The 15,783-nt window shown below is 35.7% G+C and overlaps 1 protein-coding gene across 3 annotated transcripts in view; it reads left to right on the top strand.

Moving 5' to 3' along the window:
- SRBD1 (S1 RNA binding domain 1) overlaps positions 1-15,783 on the top strand; it is a 197,987-nt gene that overhangs the window by 39,639 nt on the left and 142,565 nt on the right. For all 3 annotated transcript variants that reach the window (XM_047852771.1, XM_047852772.1, XM_047852770.1), the window contains exons 10-12: positions 3,850-3,953; positions 8,653-8,760; positions 13,591-13,748. In XM_047852771.1, coding sequence (XP_047708727.1) covers positions 3,850-3,953; positions 8,653-8,760; positions 13,591-13,748 — 370 coding nt within the window. The remainder of the gene's footprint in view (positions 1-3,849; positions 3,954-8,652; positions 8,761-13,590; positions 13,749-15,783) is intronic.

Genomic DNA, 15,783 nt, shown 5'->3' with positions numbered 1-15,783 from the left:
ATGGGACTCAAACTCACAAACCACAAGATCATGACCTGAGTGAAGCTGGATGCTTAACTGACTGAGCCACCCAGGCGCTCCTTATTTTATTTTTAAATGGTTATGTATTTATTTTGAGAGAGAGTGATTGCATGTGAGTGGGGGAGGATCAGGGAGAGAAGGAGAGAGGGAGAGAGAGAATTCCAAGCAGAATCTGATGCAGGGCTCTATCTCACCACGGTGAGATGATGACCTGAGCTAAAATCAAGAGTTGGGTATTTAACTGACTGAGCCAGTCAGGTGTCCCTCTTCATTAAGGTTTTATAGGAAGATGAGGGGGAGATTTGGAATCAAGAGATTGCCAGTTTCTCCAAACTTGGAAGTGCTCACTATAAACATTTTTAAAATTGAGTTTTTTCTTCCATCTGCATTTTACTGTTAAAAGAGAGGATAATGAAAAGATTAGAGTACATTAATTTTTGTGGGATATTTCTCATGATAACAGCTGTTAATTTTTGTAACTTACGATGATACAGATGTGAAAAGGTGTTTTTTTTGGTGTAAGGTAACATGGAGATTATCCTACAAATTTTTCTTGAACACTTATTTTATATCAGTTCCTACTTGGAGTGTAGAGGTGACATGGTCTTTGCTCTTGTTGTAAGTATTATTTATATGTTCTAGATCTAACTCTTCTTTGTGATAACTGATTTGCAAACCTTTTCTTCCATGTTATGTGTTCTCTTTTCACTTTCTTTTTTATTTTTAATTTTTTTAATGTTTATTTATTTTTGAGAGAGACAGCATGAGTGGGGAGGGGCAGGGAGAGGGAGACACAGAATCCGAAATAGGCTCCAGGCTCTGAGTGTCAGCACAGAGCCCCACGTGGGGCCCTAGGCCACGAACCGCAAGATCATGACCTGAGCCGAAGTTGGACGCTTAACTGACTGGCCACCCAGGCGCCCCTCTTTTCACTTTCTTAATTGTATTCTTTGAGGTATAATGTTATTGAGTCCAGTGTATTTACTTTTTTCCTTTAGTGATTGTTCATGTGGTATTATATGTAAAACCTTACCTAATTCATGGTCACAAGGATTTTCTCTTATATTTTCTTCTAAGAGTTTTATAGTTTTAGTTCTTATGTTAAGGTCTAAGGTCAGTTTTGAACAATTTTTGTGTATGATGTGAGGAAGGCAACCAGCTTCATTTTTTTTGCAGTCAAATACCGTACCCCTGTAGCTTCATTCTTTTGAACGTAGCTATCCAGTTGTCTGGGCGTCACTTGTTGAAAAGACTGTATTTTCCCCAATGAACTGTCTTGGCATCCTTGTTGAAAATCAGTTAATTCTGGGCATATGCATTTATTTCTAAACTCTTTTAATTTTATTCTACTAAGCTATGTATCTATCCTTATGCCTGTACCACACAGTTGTGATTACTGTTAACTTTGTAATAAGTTTTGAAATCAGAAGGTGGGAGTCCTCCAACTTTGTTCTTCTTTTTCAAGATTGACTCTGGGTTGCTTGAACTTCTATATGAATTGTGGAATTAGTTTGTCAGTTTCTGGAGAGAAGCTAGCTGGAATTTGATAGGTGTGCATTGAATCTGTAAATCAATTTGGGGAGTATTGCCATCTTAGCAATATTAAGCCTCTGGTTCATGAACATGGGATGTTTTTCCATTTCTTCAATTTCGTTTAACAATGTTTTGTAGTTCTCAGAGTTTACGTTTTGCATGTCCTTTGTTAAATTTATTCCTAAGTATTTTATTCCTTTTGTTGCTATGGTAAATGGAATTAAAAAAAAATACTTTCAGAATGCTTACTGCTAGTGTGTAGAAAGTGATTATCCTGAAATCCTGCTGAACTCTTATTTAGTTCTGATAGCTTTATGGTGAATCCCTTAGGGTTTTCCATATATAAGATCATATTATCTGCAAATAGATATATTTCTTTCTTTTCAATTTAGGTGTCTTCTTTTTCTTTTTCTTGCCTAATTACTCTGGCTAGAACCTCCAGTACAATGTTGAAAATAGAAGTGGCAAGAGTAGACCCTTGTAATCTTAGAGGGAAGGCATCCAGTCTTTCACCATTAAATATGATGTTATCTGTGTTGTTTTTGTATGTGATTTTTATAGCATTGAAGAAGTTGCCTTCTATTTCTAATTTGTAGAGTGTTTTTATCATGAACAAAGCTGGAATTTTGTCAGATATTTTTTCTGCATATATTATGTAAGAAGATAATTGTGTAATTTTTGTTTTTTATTTTATGGGTATCATGTATTATGCTAGTTGATTTTTGGGTGTTAAAGCAACTTTGCATTCCTGGAATAAATCCCTTTTGATCCTGGTGTGTAATCCTTTTTATATATTTATGAATTTGGTTTACTACTTTTTTATTGAGTATTTTCATGTCTATATTCATAAGAGATAATGATCTTAATTTTTTTCTTGCAATGTTCTTGTCTGGTTTGGGTATCAGGGTAAATAGAGTTGGGAAGTTTTCTATGGTATAGTTTGGAAGGGTTTGTGAAGAATTGGTATTAATTCTTTAAATGTTTGGTCGAATTCTGTGGTGAAGCTATTTGGGCCTGGACATTTTCTTGTGGGAAAATTCTAAATTACTAATTCAGTTTTCTTTACTTAATTTAGATCTTTTTGGATTTTCTGTTTTTATTTTACTGTTTGGCAGTCTGTCTTTTTAAGAATTTTTTTTCATTTTATTTATGTGATGTAATTTGACGTGCAGTTGTTCATAGTATTCTGTTATGATCTTTTTTATTTCTCTAATTTCAATAGTAATGGCCCCTCTTATTTTTGATTTTGGTAATTGGAATGCTTCCTCCCTTTTTTCTTGGTCTAATAAAAGGTTTGTTAATTTTGTGACATTTTCAGAGAACCAACTTTTGGTTTTGCTAGCATTATTTTCTATTATTTTTCTGTTCTCTTTTTATTTTCCCTCTATATTATTTCCTTTCTTCTACTTGCTTTAGGTTTGTTTGCTCTTCTTTATTTTTTTTTTTTAATTTTTTAATGTTTATTTTTGAGAGAGAGAGACAGCATGAGCAGGGAGGGGCAGAGAGAGAGGGAGACACAGAGTCTGAAACAGGCTCCAGGCTCTGAGCTGTCAGCACAGAGCCTGATATGGGGCTTGAACTCCCGAACCATGAGATCATGACCTGAGCCGAAGTTGGATGCTCAACCTACTGAGCCACCCAGGTGCCCCTGTTTGCTCTCCTTTAAAGGAGTGTTTTTAATATATTTTAAGACAATTGCTCTTTTAATACATTCATTAAGAGATAGCTTGAACTGAATTTAAATTTTTCCTTCATTTGTAATCTTTGTTATTTGGGACAGAGTAGTCTTAGAAAAATTATTATGTAAAATGAAGAAAATACATACCTCACTGGTGGCTTTGAAAATTAAATGAGGTAAGTATTTAAAGTGTTTAGATGGACTTGACAATTAGTAAATGCTAAATAAATGGTGACAGTTAGTAGTTACTATTCCACATGGGAATTTGCATGTTTGTAAATCTCAGCCATAAATTTTCACAAATGTGAAAAATATATTTTTTAACTCCAGATGATCAAAAATTTTCAATTAATCAAATCTGAAATGAGATTCTTAGATCACCAAAGTCTCTTTCTGTGAATGTCATAGGCTTTATACCAGTATTTTATTAAAATAATTTTTTTTTAAACATAAAGAAGTGATTATTTTTAAATACATTTTGGTAAATAAATGAATGAAAAATTCATATAGCTCTAGACTGGATAACTGCTCTTTTATTTCACAAATGTTGACTGATTAAATTGACCATTTATATATTTTGTGGATCATCAGTCTTTGCCATATATGTTTGCATTCAGATCCTGGCAATTAACCGTGGGGAAAATTTGAAGATACTGACTGTTAAGGTCAACATTTCTGATGGTGTGAAGAATGAATTCTGTAGATGGTGCATCCAAAACAGGTCTGTTTAGATTTTTAAAGAATTTCTTTCTTTTCTAAAATAAATATAAATGTTGTGTATGTTTAAATAGGAAACAGGATGTATTGAGTATTTAAATAAATTATTCATATTACTTATCTCTAGGGAGAGGGATTTTTACTTAGTACTTTTTTGTACTGTTGGAATCTTATAATAAGAGTGTTTTCTCTTATGAAAAGCTAAATTAACAAAAACATGCTGTATATGACAGATCTGAAATGTTTTGATCATTAAGGATAATTGAAACAAAAATATAATTTGTCAGATATTATAAGTCTCTAAAGCTATATATGCAGTTTACCTAAAATATTTTGCACAGTAAAGATGATTGCAGTTAACATTAAATTTATTGGAAATTTCAGAGAAATGTCTAAGCTTATGTAACTTTTTATTATCTTTTTTCATTTGTTAACAGAACCTTTTAAAATTGCACCATATGTTTGTATAGAACTTCTAACTTTTAGTTTTCCCTTTTCAGAGTGTATTTGATCCTTGTAACAATCTGGTTCGTTGGTAGAGCAGATTTGTAGCTGCCATTTTGCGAGTGAGAAAACTGATACAAAGGTCAAGAAGATTGCCTGGCAGTTAGGATATGTAGTTCTGTGTAACCTTAAGTTAGGGAGATTGCTGGGAAAGCTATTTGAAGAGTCGGATGAATTTTTCTTTGAGAGGAACCAGTACTGTGTACTTTAGAAATTAGCTCTCTCATCCAACATAGTACTTTCATCAATTCATTGGAAGCCGCTTTGCCAAAAACCAGTTCCATGAAGGATTAACTTGCTTAATGACCAAATAATGCTAACCAAGGACTCATGAAGTGAAATGTCTATCTCAATGTTACTCAGTAGGTAAATTGTGTAAACTAATTATGTTATAGCCATACATGGAATTCTGTGCAGCCATCTTGAAAAGTTGAGATAGAGCTGAACTTGAGATACAAACATGTCTTTCTGGGTTAAAAAGACAGCTTATAATTAGTATTTATAGTATGGTTTCATTAATGGCAAAAAATGTCTGTGTGTAAGAACATTTTTTGGAAAAATACAAATGATCTATTCCATAGCTCTGGTGTGAGATTTTAATTTTCTGTTGTATACTCTCCTGTGGATTTTGTAGGTGTTTTTTTAGTGAATGTTTATTTTCTTTGTAAACAAATAAATTTCATTAAAAATAAAAAGGAAGTAAATACGTAAAAGAAATCATAGATTTAAACAGTAGTGTGAAGAAATTAGATAGTTTTAATTTAAAATATGATGAAACTCTGAGATAGTTGCATAGAAAGAACAAAATCTTGAGGCCCCTGGGTGGCTCAGTTGTTAAGCGTCTGACTCCTGATTTTGGCTCAGGTCACAGTCTCATGGTTCGTGGGATTGAGCCCCGCATCGGGGTCTGTGCTGATGGTGCGGATTGGGATTCTCTCTATCCCTCTTTCTCTGCCCCTCTCCCGCTCGGCTCTCTCTCTCTCAAATGTAAATAAGTAAACATTTAAAAACAAAACAAAAAAAACCAAAATTCTAAGAAGCAAATATATCTGAGTTTGAATTCCAGTTATATTATTTCTTACCCTTGTGACTATGAGCATGTTATTTCTTTCTCAGTTTCATTATTGTCTAAATGATAAGTAATACCTTTTTCACATATTTGAGAGAAGTAAATGATAGTCCATTTAATTGTGTAGCCTTTAGTGGTATCTGTTATTACAAAGTAGTGGGATTATTGTGCATATTTCCTTTTTAGAAATATCTTTTATAAATAGGGGGACAACACCTATCTTTTTTCCTATGAATATTCATAATACTCAGTATCAGTTAAGGAAGTATTAGTTATGGTTTTAGCCTATTATCTTCATACTGAGTAGATGTTAAGGAGTGGTTTCCTTACAGTGATTTAAATGGTTTTTCTTGGCTCATCTATATTTTATTTTATTCAATTCTTCCTCAATTGAATAATTGGTAATATTATTTAACCTATACTATAATACTTTACTATGGTATAGTGATATGTTTCAGTTACATTCTAGAAGCTTCTCTGTATATAGATAATTGAAGAAACACTTCTATGGGAAGTAAAGACCCGAAACAAGAGCTAGCTAAATTATTTCTCTGGGAACCAAAGAAACATTCTCAGGGAATTGTTTTAGTTTTTTAAAACACATTTGAATGACTGGAGATGCTTACTCAAATCTTTCCTTCTTCATCCTCTTCTGTTTTGTTTATTCTCTATGCCCCTTCTTCTTTCACCTTCCACCTCTCTCATGTATTCATCCATTCAGGTTATATGCTAGATGCTGGGGATCCACCTGTAGCCTTATGCTACAGATAAATATGCTCTTTGTCCTTGGTGACAATATAGTTTAATGGAGAAGATCCTGACAAATGGTTAAGGGTATGCTGAGGTTATAAAGGAGAACTGCAGTGTTTCATGAGTCTGTAACAGGGAACCCTAATGGAGTCTGGGTTGCATGCATATGTAGGTCAGAGACAGAAGGAGAGGAACAAAAAGCAACATGAAATGACGATTGACTTGTAGGCATGGGCCGGATCGATCATACCTAGCTTTCTAGACAGGGAAGGATTTTGTTTTTCTTTATCTTAAGGGTAATGGAAAGCCAATAAAAGGTTTAAACAGAGGATTATCATAATGATCAGTTTGCATTTTAAGATCACTCTGGCTCAGTATAGGGAATTATTTGGAAGGAAACCAGAGTAGATGTGGGGGCAAGAGATAAGGTTTAAGGAAGACTGTTGAGGCTTCCAAAAGGATCAGATAGGCAATGTTAAGGATTTCTGGTTTCTTCCTACTAGCAATGGGGAAACCTTGGTTTGGCCTTAAAGGGAATGACCCCCAGCAGATATCAGGTACATACATCTAAAAAAATCTCTCCTTTAGGGCCTTCCTGCCTCTAAGGACTGTCTTCCTATCTTATTGTCTCATGACCCAGGACTGTGTTCTCTCCTAACTTGCCAAGCTCCATAGCATGATGTGTAAGACGCTTAGTGATCTGGGCTCTGCCATGTTTTCTAGCCCCCTCTACCCCCCCCCCCCCACCTGCTCCTGGCAGTTGTGCTCTAGCAGTACTAATCTACTTGTAGTCAAGTAGACTCATCATGTGCTTTCATGCCTCTGTGCTTTTTCATATGCTATGGTTTCTTACCAGTATGCTCTTCTTTCTGGGTCTTGTTTGATAAAGCACAGTTAATTTTTTCAAAACCCATCTCAGATGCTTCTTCTGGGACATCTTTCTTGACATTGGGCTCTCCAAATTAATAATAACAGTAATAATAATATTAATTTTAATATTAATTATGTGTATCCAATTCATATCCTACTCCTCCCTAGATAAAGGTGACAGTAGAGAGTTACAGAGATTTGTGTGGAAAGATGTATGTCCTGAAAGCACTTTCATTTAAATTAAAAAACAAAACTATATGCTACTCAGATAATAATCTTCTATGGAAGGGATTCAATTAGTTATTATGAAATCTTTGGTATACTATATAATTGATTCTTGAATGTCTATTCACTGAAGTTTAGTTAATTTCCTACCTGAGATAAGTAAGGGAGATGACAGTGTCCCTAAGGTATATTAATGGTTTATTTTATTATTATTTATAAAGTAAATATTTATTAGTGGTTTATATTTAAGAGTCATTGAAGGGCAAGGGCAGAGATACTCTAGATGGATGGAAACACAGAAGGGGTAAGGCTGAATCTGTCCTTTTTAGCTTATGCTTTTCTCTTATTGTTCTCTATCCAGTGTCCACTAACATTTGATTCTCTGACATTTATATCCATCAGCATGTGTGCAGATACACTGCATGGTAGAGCACTACAGCCTGAGGAGTAGAGTGAGTTCTACTCAGGAATGGCAAGAGGCAAGAGTTAAAACAGAGTTTGTCCTTTGCTCAGTCTACTCTCTCAGGAAGAGATAAAGAAATGGGCAAAGAGGATACATGTTTGTCTTAGCTTTGATGCCATAACAAAATACCATAGACTAGGTGGCTTAAAGAACAGAAATTTATTTTCTCCCAGTTCCGGACACTGTAAAGTCAAGGTGCAGGCTGATTTGTTTTCTGGTGAGAACCCTCTTCTCGGCTTGTAGACTGCTGCCTTCTCACTGTGTCCTCACCTGACTGGGAGAGAGAGGGATGGAGAGAGGGCAGGCTCTCTGATATCTTTTCTTTCAAGGCACTAATGCCATCATGAGGGCCCTTACTCTCACGGCTGTATTTAAACCTAATTATCTCCCAAAGGCCCTATCTCCAAATAACATCTCACTGGGGGTTAGAACTTCAGTATATTAATTTTAGGGGACATAATTCAGTTCACAGCAGTGCATTAGTCATTTTCTGGTGACTTTTTTTTTTCTGGTGACTTTTTTATATCTTAATATTTTCACCATTATTAATAATGCTTCGGGAGACTCTTCCCAGGATAAGAAAGTTTTTTCCTCCTTTAAGTTTTATGTATGGCTGTGGTTACCAGGTTTTTAAAAATAAGAACTCCAGATGTCATAGTAATAATTTCCAGACATCACAGTCTTTCCTCACAGATTATGTTACTTTGGCTTCGATAAAGTCTTCCCCCTCTTCTGTTCCACTTCCTCTCCCCTCTTCCAGGAGCCCTTTCATGGTCTTGTTATTGTTACATCAGTTTTAGTGTAGGCTTTTCTTTTTTGCAGGTGGAGACCACGTGGCTTTGCAAGGCCGGAGTTAATGAAGATCTTACACAGTTCACTGGATGATTCTTTTAAACGCCTTATTTATCCTCTCCTCTGTAGAGAGTTCAGGTATGCATCTTATTTAATTTTATATACCATTTATTATTATGTGTGGTAATACATACATTACCATTAAAGCATGAAGTAAATATTTGTTGATCCACTAACCAGTCCAAAGAACTGAGTCAGAATCACAAAGTAATTATAGTTAAGTCTCGATTTCAATCTGTAGAGGCAGTCACATGCATAGATCACAAAACGTAACTCTTAGTTACAACATACTTTTCAAATCTTGACCACTTAATGTATACCCCTTCCAGTCTTACAATACCAGTTTTGCACTTCGACAGCCAAGACAAGCAAATGGTTTTATTGATGAGAGATTTGACTTGGGAATAATAAACCAAGAAGTTAATGAAGAATTTAGTTGGAAGCAGTTTTTGGTGATAAGAGAACCAAAGACACCATAAGGAAATCCATGGAGCACATGATGCATTTCTTACTATGAAGAGAGAAGGCTAATATATACGTTTTAAACTCCCAACTGGGAGTTATTTGGGTGAATATTATCAGCAATGATGAGTGAATATTAGAGGAGATGATTAAAGTGACCATCTAAGTGGACTAGCAGAAGGACTAAGAGTTACAAAGAACTGCGGAAGAGCTAAGGTGCAGATTGTGAGTTTTTGTCGGGGAGGAGACGGAAAGAAGTTGTGGCAGGCAAAACCCTCTTTCCTGCTTCTCTCTTGCCTTTGTAGTCAGTCTTCAAACCCGCCATTCCCTTCTATATTCCTTCCTATGTGCTTTAGACTTTTCTTCATTCTCTTTTATGGGTTTCAGCAAGGATTACTTGAGAGTAGATTTCTAGCCATCTCTTCAAGCTCACTAGAATTGATAGCAATCTTTATAATGTTTGGCTGTTTTTCTTTTACTGGACTTGGCCATTGACTTTGGAGGTATTATGAGCAGGGTTTGAGGAGGGGCGCCTGAGTGGCTCAGTTGGTTAAGCGTCCGACTTCGGCTCAGGTCATGATCTCATTGTTTGTGAGTTCGAGCCCCGCATCGGGCTCTGGGGTGACAGCTGGGAGCCTGGAGCCCGCCTCAGATTCTGTGTCTCCCTCTGTCTGCTCCTCTGCTGCTTGCACTCTGTCTCTCACATTGTCTCAAAAATAAACAAACATTAAAGAGCGGGGTTTGAGGAGGTACTATTGAAAAAGACACACAGCTTTTTTTTTTTTTTTTTTTTAAATTTTTTTTTTCAACGTTTATTTATTTTTGGGACAGAGAGAGACAGAGCATGAACGGGGGAGGGGCAGAGAGAGAGGGAGACAGAATCGGAAACAGGCTCCAGGCTCCGAGCCATCAGCCCAGAGCCCGACGCGGGGCTCGAACTCACGGACCGCGAGATCGTGACCTGGCTGAAGTCGGACACTTAACCGACTGAGCCACCCAGGCGCCCCGACACACAGCTTTTTTAACCAGCTTCTTTTTATCAAAGTCTTGCATTTTCTTGATTCATCCTTCATAGCTCAGTTGTCCCTTAACAGTATTGTTTCGGTTTGAATCCTATTTCATTTCAAGTCTGTGTGAGGTACCATCTCTTGCTTTTGAGTGCTAGGCATAAAATTTTAAAACAAGGGATTTTGTTTATAATAAAGGAAAAAGAGAAAATTACTTTATTCAAAATTTTATTTCCTTTTATATATTTTTTCTTTATCTTGTTTTTTCATATTGCATGAAATGTCCAGTAGTGCTTTTGACATTTTTGCATACATTTGATTTGAGTAGCTTCACTGCCTATGGAATGATTTCACTGAGATTTAATGTAAGCCATTTGGGTGTGGGTGTGTTAATGTATAACCCTTCTTTGACTTATATTAGCAGTGGGCAAGCAAGACCACTTTTCTTCTCTTTTCCTAAAATGGCTGTGGTTAAAAAAAATATGTATCTTATTTTAGTCTGTAAGTTGGTTTGCAGATATTGTCTGCAGATGTGTCTCTTGATAGAAATACTTGTAATTACCTGAACAGCAATTGAGGGAGAAAACTCCCAATTGATTTTTCTTTAAAGAAAATTAACTTGATTTTCTAATTAAAAAGAAATTTGTCCTAATGTAGAAAAATTGAAAGAATTAGTAAAACATAAAGAAAAAAGCTCACAAAATTTCACTACCTAGAGATAATCATGAACATATACATTCAGGTCAGTTGACTATATATATATATATATATATATATATATATATAAGGCAGTCTACTTTGGATTTCTTATTTCTGCAAATATCAAGATGATTCATCCATGTGTCATTTTTCACACCTATCTCTTTCATCAATCCTGCATTGTCAGTTACCAAGTGCTGTCTATTCTCCCATCCATCCTTTATCATACCTTGAATTTCGCCTCCTCTTATTCTCTGTGGTTACGGTTTTAGTTCAGGACATCATAATTAGTTGTCTGGATTACTCTTCTAGGGTCATAGATGATCTCTGTCTTTGTTTTGCAGTAACACATTTCACTTTGCCATCCTAAAACTCTCAGCTGATTATTTCATGCTCTTCTACTTAAAATTCTTCAATGGCTCTTCTTTGTCTCTAGGATTAAATCCAGGCTCTTCAGAAGAACATGCCTAACCCTTTGTGGTTGGATTTTGTTTTGACTTATATCTTGGTATTTCTTTTTACCTTAGCATATGAAATTACTCGGTTTTCCATCGCCTGGAACATTTCCTCTGTCTTCCATCCACTCTCTCTACCTTTGTTTTCTTATTACTCTATTAGTATTCTTTTTTTTTTTTTTTTTTCTATTAGTATTCTTAATTCACCTGAGAAAGTTCTCCAGTTTAGGGGCACCTGGGTGGCTCAGGTGGTTCAGCATCTGACTCTTGATTTTGACACAGGTCCTGATATCACAGTGGTGAGATTGAGCCTCACATTGGGCTCCTTGCTGGGCTTGGAGCCTGCCTGGGATTCTCTCTCTCTCAAGGGGTGCCTGGGTGGCTCAGTTGGTTAAGTGGCTGACTTTGGCTCAGGTCATGATCTCACTGTTGTGTGAGTTCAAGCCTCATGTCAGGCTCTGTGCTGACAGCTCAGAGCCTAGAGCCTGCTTCAGATTCTGTGTCTCCTTCTGTCTCTGCTCCTCCTCTGCTCATGCTCTGTCTCTCTCTCTCCTTCAAAAATAAATAAACATTGAAAAAAATTTTTAAAAAAACCTCCCTGTCTCTCCTGCCCTCCCGCACTCACACACACAAATGTGCATGTGCTCTTTCTCTTTCTCTCTCTCTCAAAAAAAAAAAAAAAGACTCAAGACAGAAAAGCAGAAATTAGTTAGCTGTGTCTTCAAATGTTTTTTTCATTTTTTAATGTTTATTCATTTTTGAGAGAGAGAGACAGACAGACACAGTGCACCAGTGGGGAAGGGGCAGAGAGAAAGGGAGACACAGAATCCTGAGTGGGCTCCAGGCTCTGAGTTGTCAGTACAGAGCCTGACACAGCGCTTGAACCCACAAACCATGAGATCTTGACCTGAGCTGAAGTCGGACACTTAACCGACTAAGCCACCCAGGCAGCTGTGTGTGTCTTTGGATATGTAGATAATTGTACCTCAGCACTGATATGAAATGTACTTTGAGTGGCTTTTGTACTCTTTTCTTGTGGCCGTGGCATGAATTTCTTAACCTAGTCTAATGGCGAAGACATGCTTGTTATGTCTTATTACAAAATTCAGTAAGAATTTCAGGACATGATAATTTTCAGGGCTTTTGTTAAGATGAATGGTGTTGAAAACTTAGTTTCCAGTGGACTTTAAGTCCATTGTGGACATATATATTTTATTCTAGAAAAAGCTTTAAAATTAGACTCTTACTAACTTCTTTGGAGTAAGCTGGGAAGTTATGTACATGAGGCAAGATTCTGGACTGCTTACTGGTATCCTTGATCATGTCACATCTCTGTGAGAATGACAGGGTGGGGACTCAATGTGGGGAATAGAATTGAATGATTAGATACTCAGATTCATACAGATAAAAGTATAAAAGTTTAAGTGTTGATAGAGATTACTTAGGATTTGATAATTTATCACTAATTTTGTGTTTGTGGGGCACCTGGGTGGCTCAGTCAGTTAAGCGTCCAACTTTGATTCAGATCATGATCTTACAGTTTGTGAGTTCGAGCCCTGCTTCAGGCTTTGTGCTGACAGTTCAAACCCTGGAGCCTGCTTCAAGTTCTGTTTCTCCTCTCTGTTTCTCCTTTGCTCACACTCTGTCTCTCTCTTTCTAAAAATAAAGAAATGTTACAAAAAAATTAAAACAAAAACTAATTTTGTGTTTGTATTTTTAATCAGCTGGTAAGCTTTAACTTGACATTCTATGTGATGTCCAAGTCTTTATATGCTCTATTTCTCTCACATACACAGATATTTATAGATATAGATTTTTGCATAGAGCAGATAGGGAAGGAATATAGGTATGACAAACTCCTCAGATTTGCTTCAGAATTATTTGTGGTTCCATGTATTACTGCAGTTAGCAAAAATCGACTCATAGTATAATTTTATATATGATGTTTTTTCCTTTATTTTTTATTTATTCTTTATTTTTTTGAGAGAGAGAGGAGGAGCAGAGGAGGGACAGAGGGAGAAGGAGAGAATCTTAAGCAGGTTCCATGCTTAGCACAGAGCTTGACATGGGGCTTGATCCCACAATCCTGACATCATGACCTGAACCTAAATCAAGAGTCTGTCACTTAACTGACTGAGCTACCCAGGTGCCCCTCCTTTATTTTGTTACAATAAGTATTCCTGTGAAGAATAAGTGGAATGAATTTTGTTCTTTTTCAGGAAGAGACTTTGGGTGAATGAAAAACTAAATCCGTTCTTTTCCTTTTTATTTTTTGGTTTCTAAAGGGCCAAACTAACATCAGATGCAGAGAAGGAATCAGTAATGATGTTTGGACGGAACCTTCGTCAGCTCCTTTTAACAAGTCCTGTTCCAGGGCGCACCCTGATGGGGGTGGATCCTGGTTACAAACATGGTTGCAAATTGGCTATAATTTCTCCTACCAGTAAGCACATCTTTCAGCTTTTCAAATAAAAGTTGGTTGGCTGGTCATAACTTTTACATGGTATATGTTGTGAGGGTTTGGAAATTATGTTAATTTTTGAGGCTTAGAAAATGGTTGTCTCACATATATGGAAACTAGAAAATCAGACTTCATATTTGCCTTCTTTGGTGACCAAAAGTCTCAACATATTACTATCATTTATGACCTTTCCTATGTCACAGTGGAGATATTGAGGATTAACTAGGCTCAAGCTTTAATAACTATCCTCTAACAACTTCTGTTTATTGTAGTGTATTTATATATGATGCATTTTAACTCTGTATATATTTTAATACCAGAAATTTTTGTTTTGCCCAGCATTTTTTCCCTTAGTCTCTACTTTTTCTATTGCTCTTTATTTCTTACTGCATTTCTGTGTTATTATTTGAGATCATTTTCTTTCTGCCTGACACTCTAACTTGTTAAATTTAGTGTGGGGTCAGCTGGTGACAAATTGTGTCAGTTTTTGTCTACAATGTTTCTGATTTGCCCTTGTTTTTTGAAGGATATTTTTGCTGGGTATAGAATTCGGGATTGGTGTTACTTTCAGTACTTTAAAGGTATCATTTCATTTTTTGTTAGTGTTTTTTCCCACCTCTGGCTACTATACTTTTTGTTGAGAATGAAAAATCAACCAAAAATCTTATTATTGCTCCTTTGAAGGTAATGCTATTTTTTTCCTCTGACTGCTAAGATTTTCTTTGTGGTTTTCAGAGATTTTCTTATGATGTGCTTAGTTGTGTGTGTGTGTGTGTGTGTGTGTGTGTGTGTTTTGTTTTGTTTTGTTTTGTTTTGTTTTGTTTTTTGCCGGGTTTTTTGCATGAATTTGGCTTGGGGCTTGTAGAGCTTTTTGCATTTCTTTCTGGGATTCCAGCTACATGCATATTAGATCTTTCAACTTCTTCTGTTTTTCATTCTTCTATTTTCTATTGTTTGTCTTTATATTAATTATGTTTTATTGTATGTCTGATCTGCAATTAAAGCTATCTATTGAGTTCGTTATTTAAATTTCTATGTTTTTAAGTTTTGGAATTTTCATTTGGTGCTTACAAAAATTCATTTCAGTTCTATAGTGAACTTCTTCACTTTAAATTTTTTTTAACTTTTATATTTTTCTTATACCTTATGGTTCTCTTATTTATTTATATTATTATATGCTATTATAGATTACATGTAATGTATATATATAAAAGGATATTATTATATCCTGTTATATTTATTCTTGTGTTTCTTTTGGTTTTGTTTTTTCTTTCTAAAATAACTTTTTCTTTTATGCTAATTCACTTTTGAATTCTCTCATTTCTGGGGTTTTTTAATTCTGATTTATGTTATTTTTTTAATGATTTTTTTGTAGATCATTCTTCTATATTAGGTTACCATTTTTCTCTGTTTTGTGGACACATCTTTCTGTGTCCTCTTTTTAATTTCCTGTTTTTAAAAAATAATCGTTCTATATGGGATTTAATTGTGATCCTTTTCTGTTGGTCAGCTTTATATAAAAGTCATTTTCTCCAACTTTTAGGATAGAACACCAGGAAAGGTTTTATAACAGTATATCTCTAGAACTGTCACTTATTTTTTTCCCAAAATTATTGTGGGGAAAAAGCTCCTCTGTATCTATATGAATAAAGAGATGGTCTTCTACTTTCTAGAGTCTGTTTTCCCAATGCTTTCCTCCCTTTTACTGGGACTTTCATTCCCTTTTCCTTTGCCCCTTTTATCCTTGCCTTGCTCAGTGTGGATATGATTCTCAACAGTTTGTCCTCAGTTGGGGTTTTTGTCTTGAAAAGCATATTCTGCTTGTTTGTTTCAAGAGTTCATAGAGAGCAGGGTTTTCCAATCCTGCCTGAACTCAATGGGCAACCTTGATACTGACCTATAAATTAAGAGTGTGCAAAGGTCTTTTTCCCAGGGAAGTGCTTTTTGATATTTTTGGTCCCTGAGATACTTCATTGCTTCTTTCTTCTTGCTCCCACAGAAATGCCCATACATGTCG

Source organism: Prionailurus viverrinus, chromosome A3 (genome assembly GCF_022837055.1).
Source record: "Prionailurus viverrinus isolate Anna chromosome A3, UM_Priviv_1.0, whole genome shotgun sequence".
Classification (NCBI taxonomy): domain Eukaryota; kingdom Metazoa; phylum Chordata; class Mammalia; order Carnivora; family Felidae; genus Prionailurus; species Prionailurus viverrinus.
The sequence above is the reverse complement of the archived record's forward strand: the minus strand, read 5'-3'. Positions and strand labels throughout refer to the sequence as shown.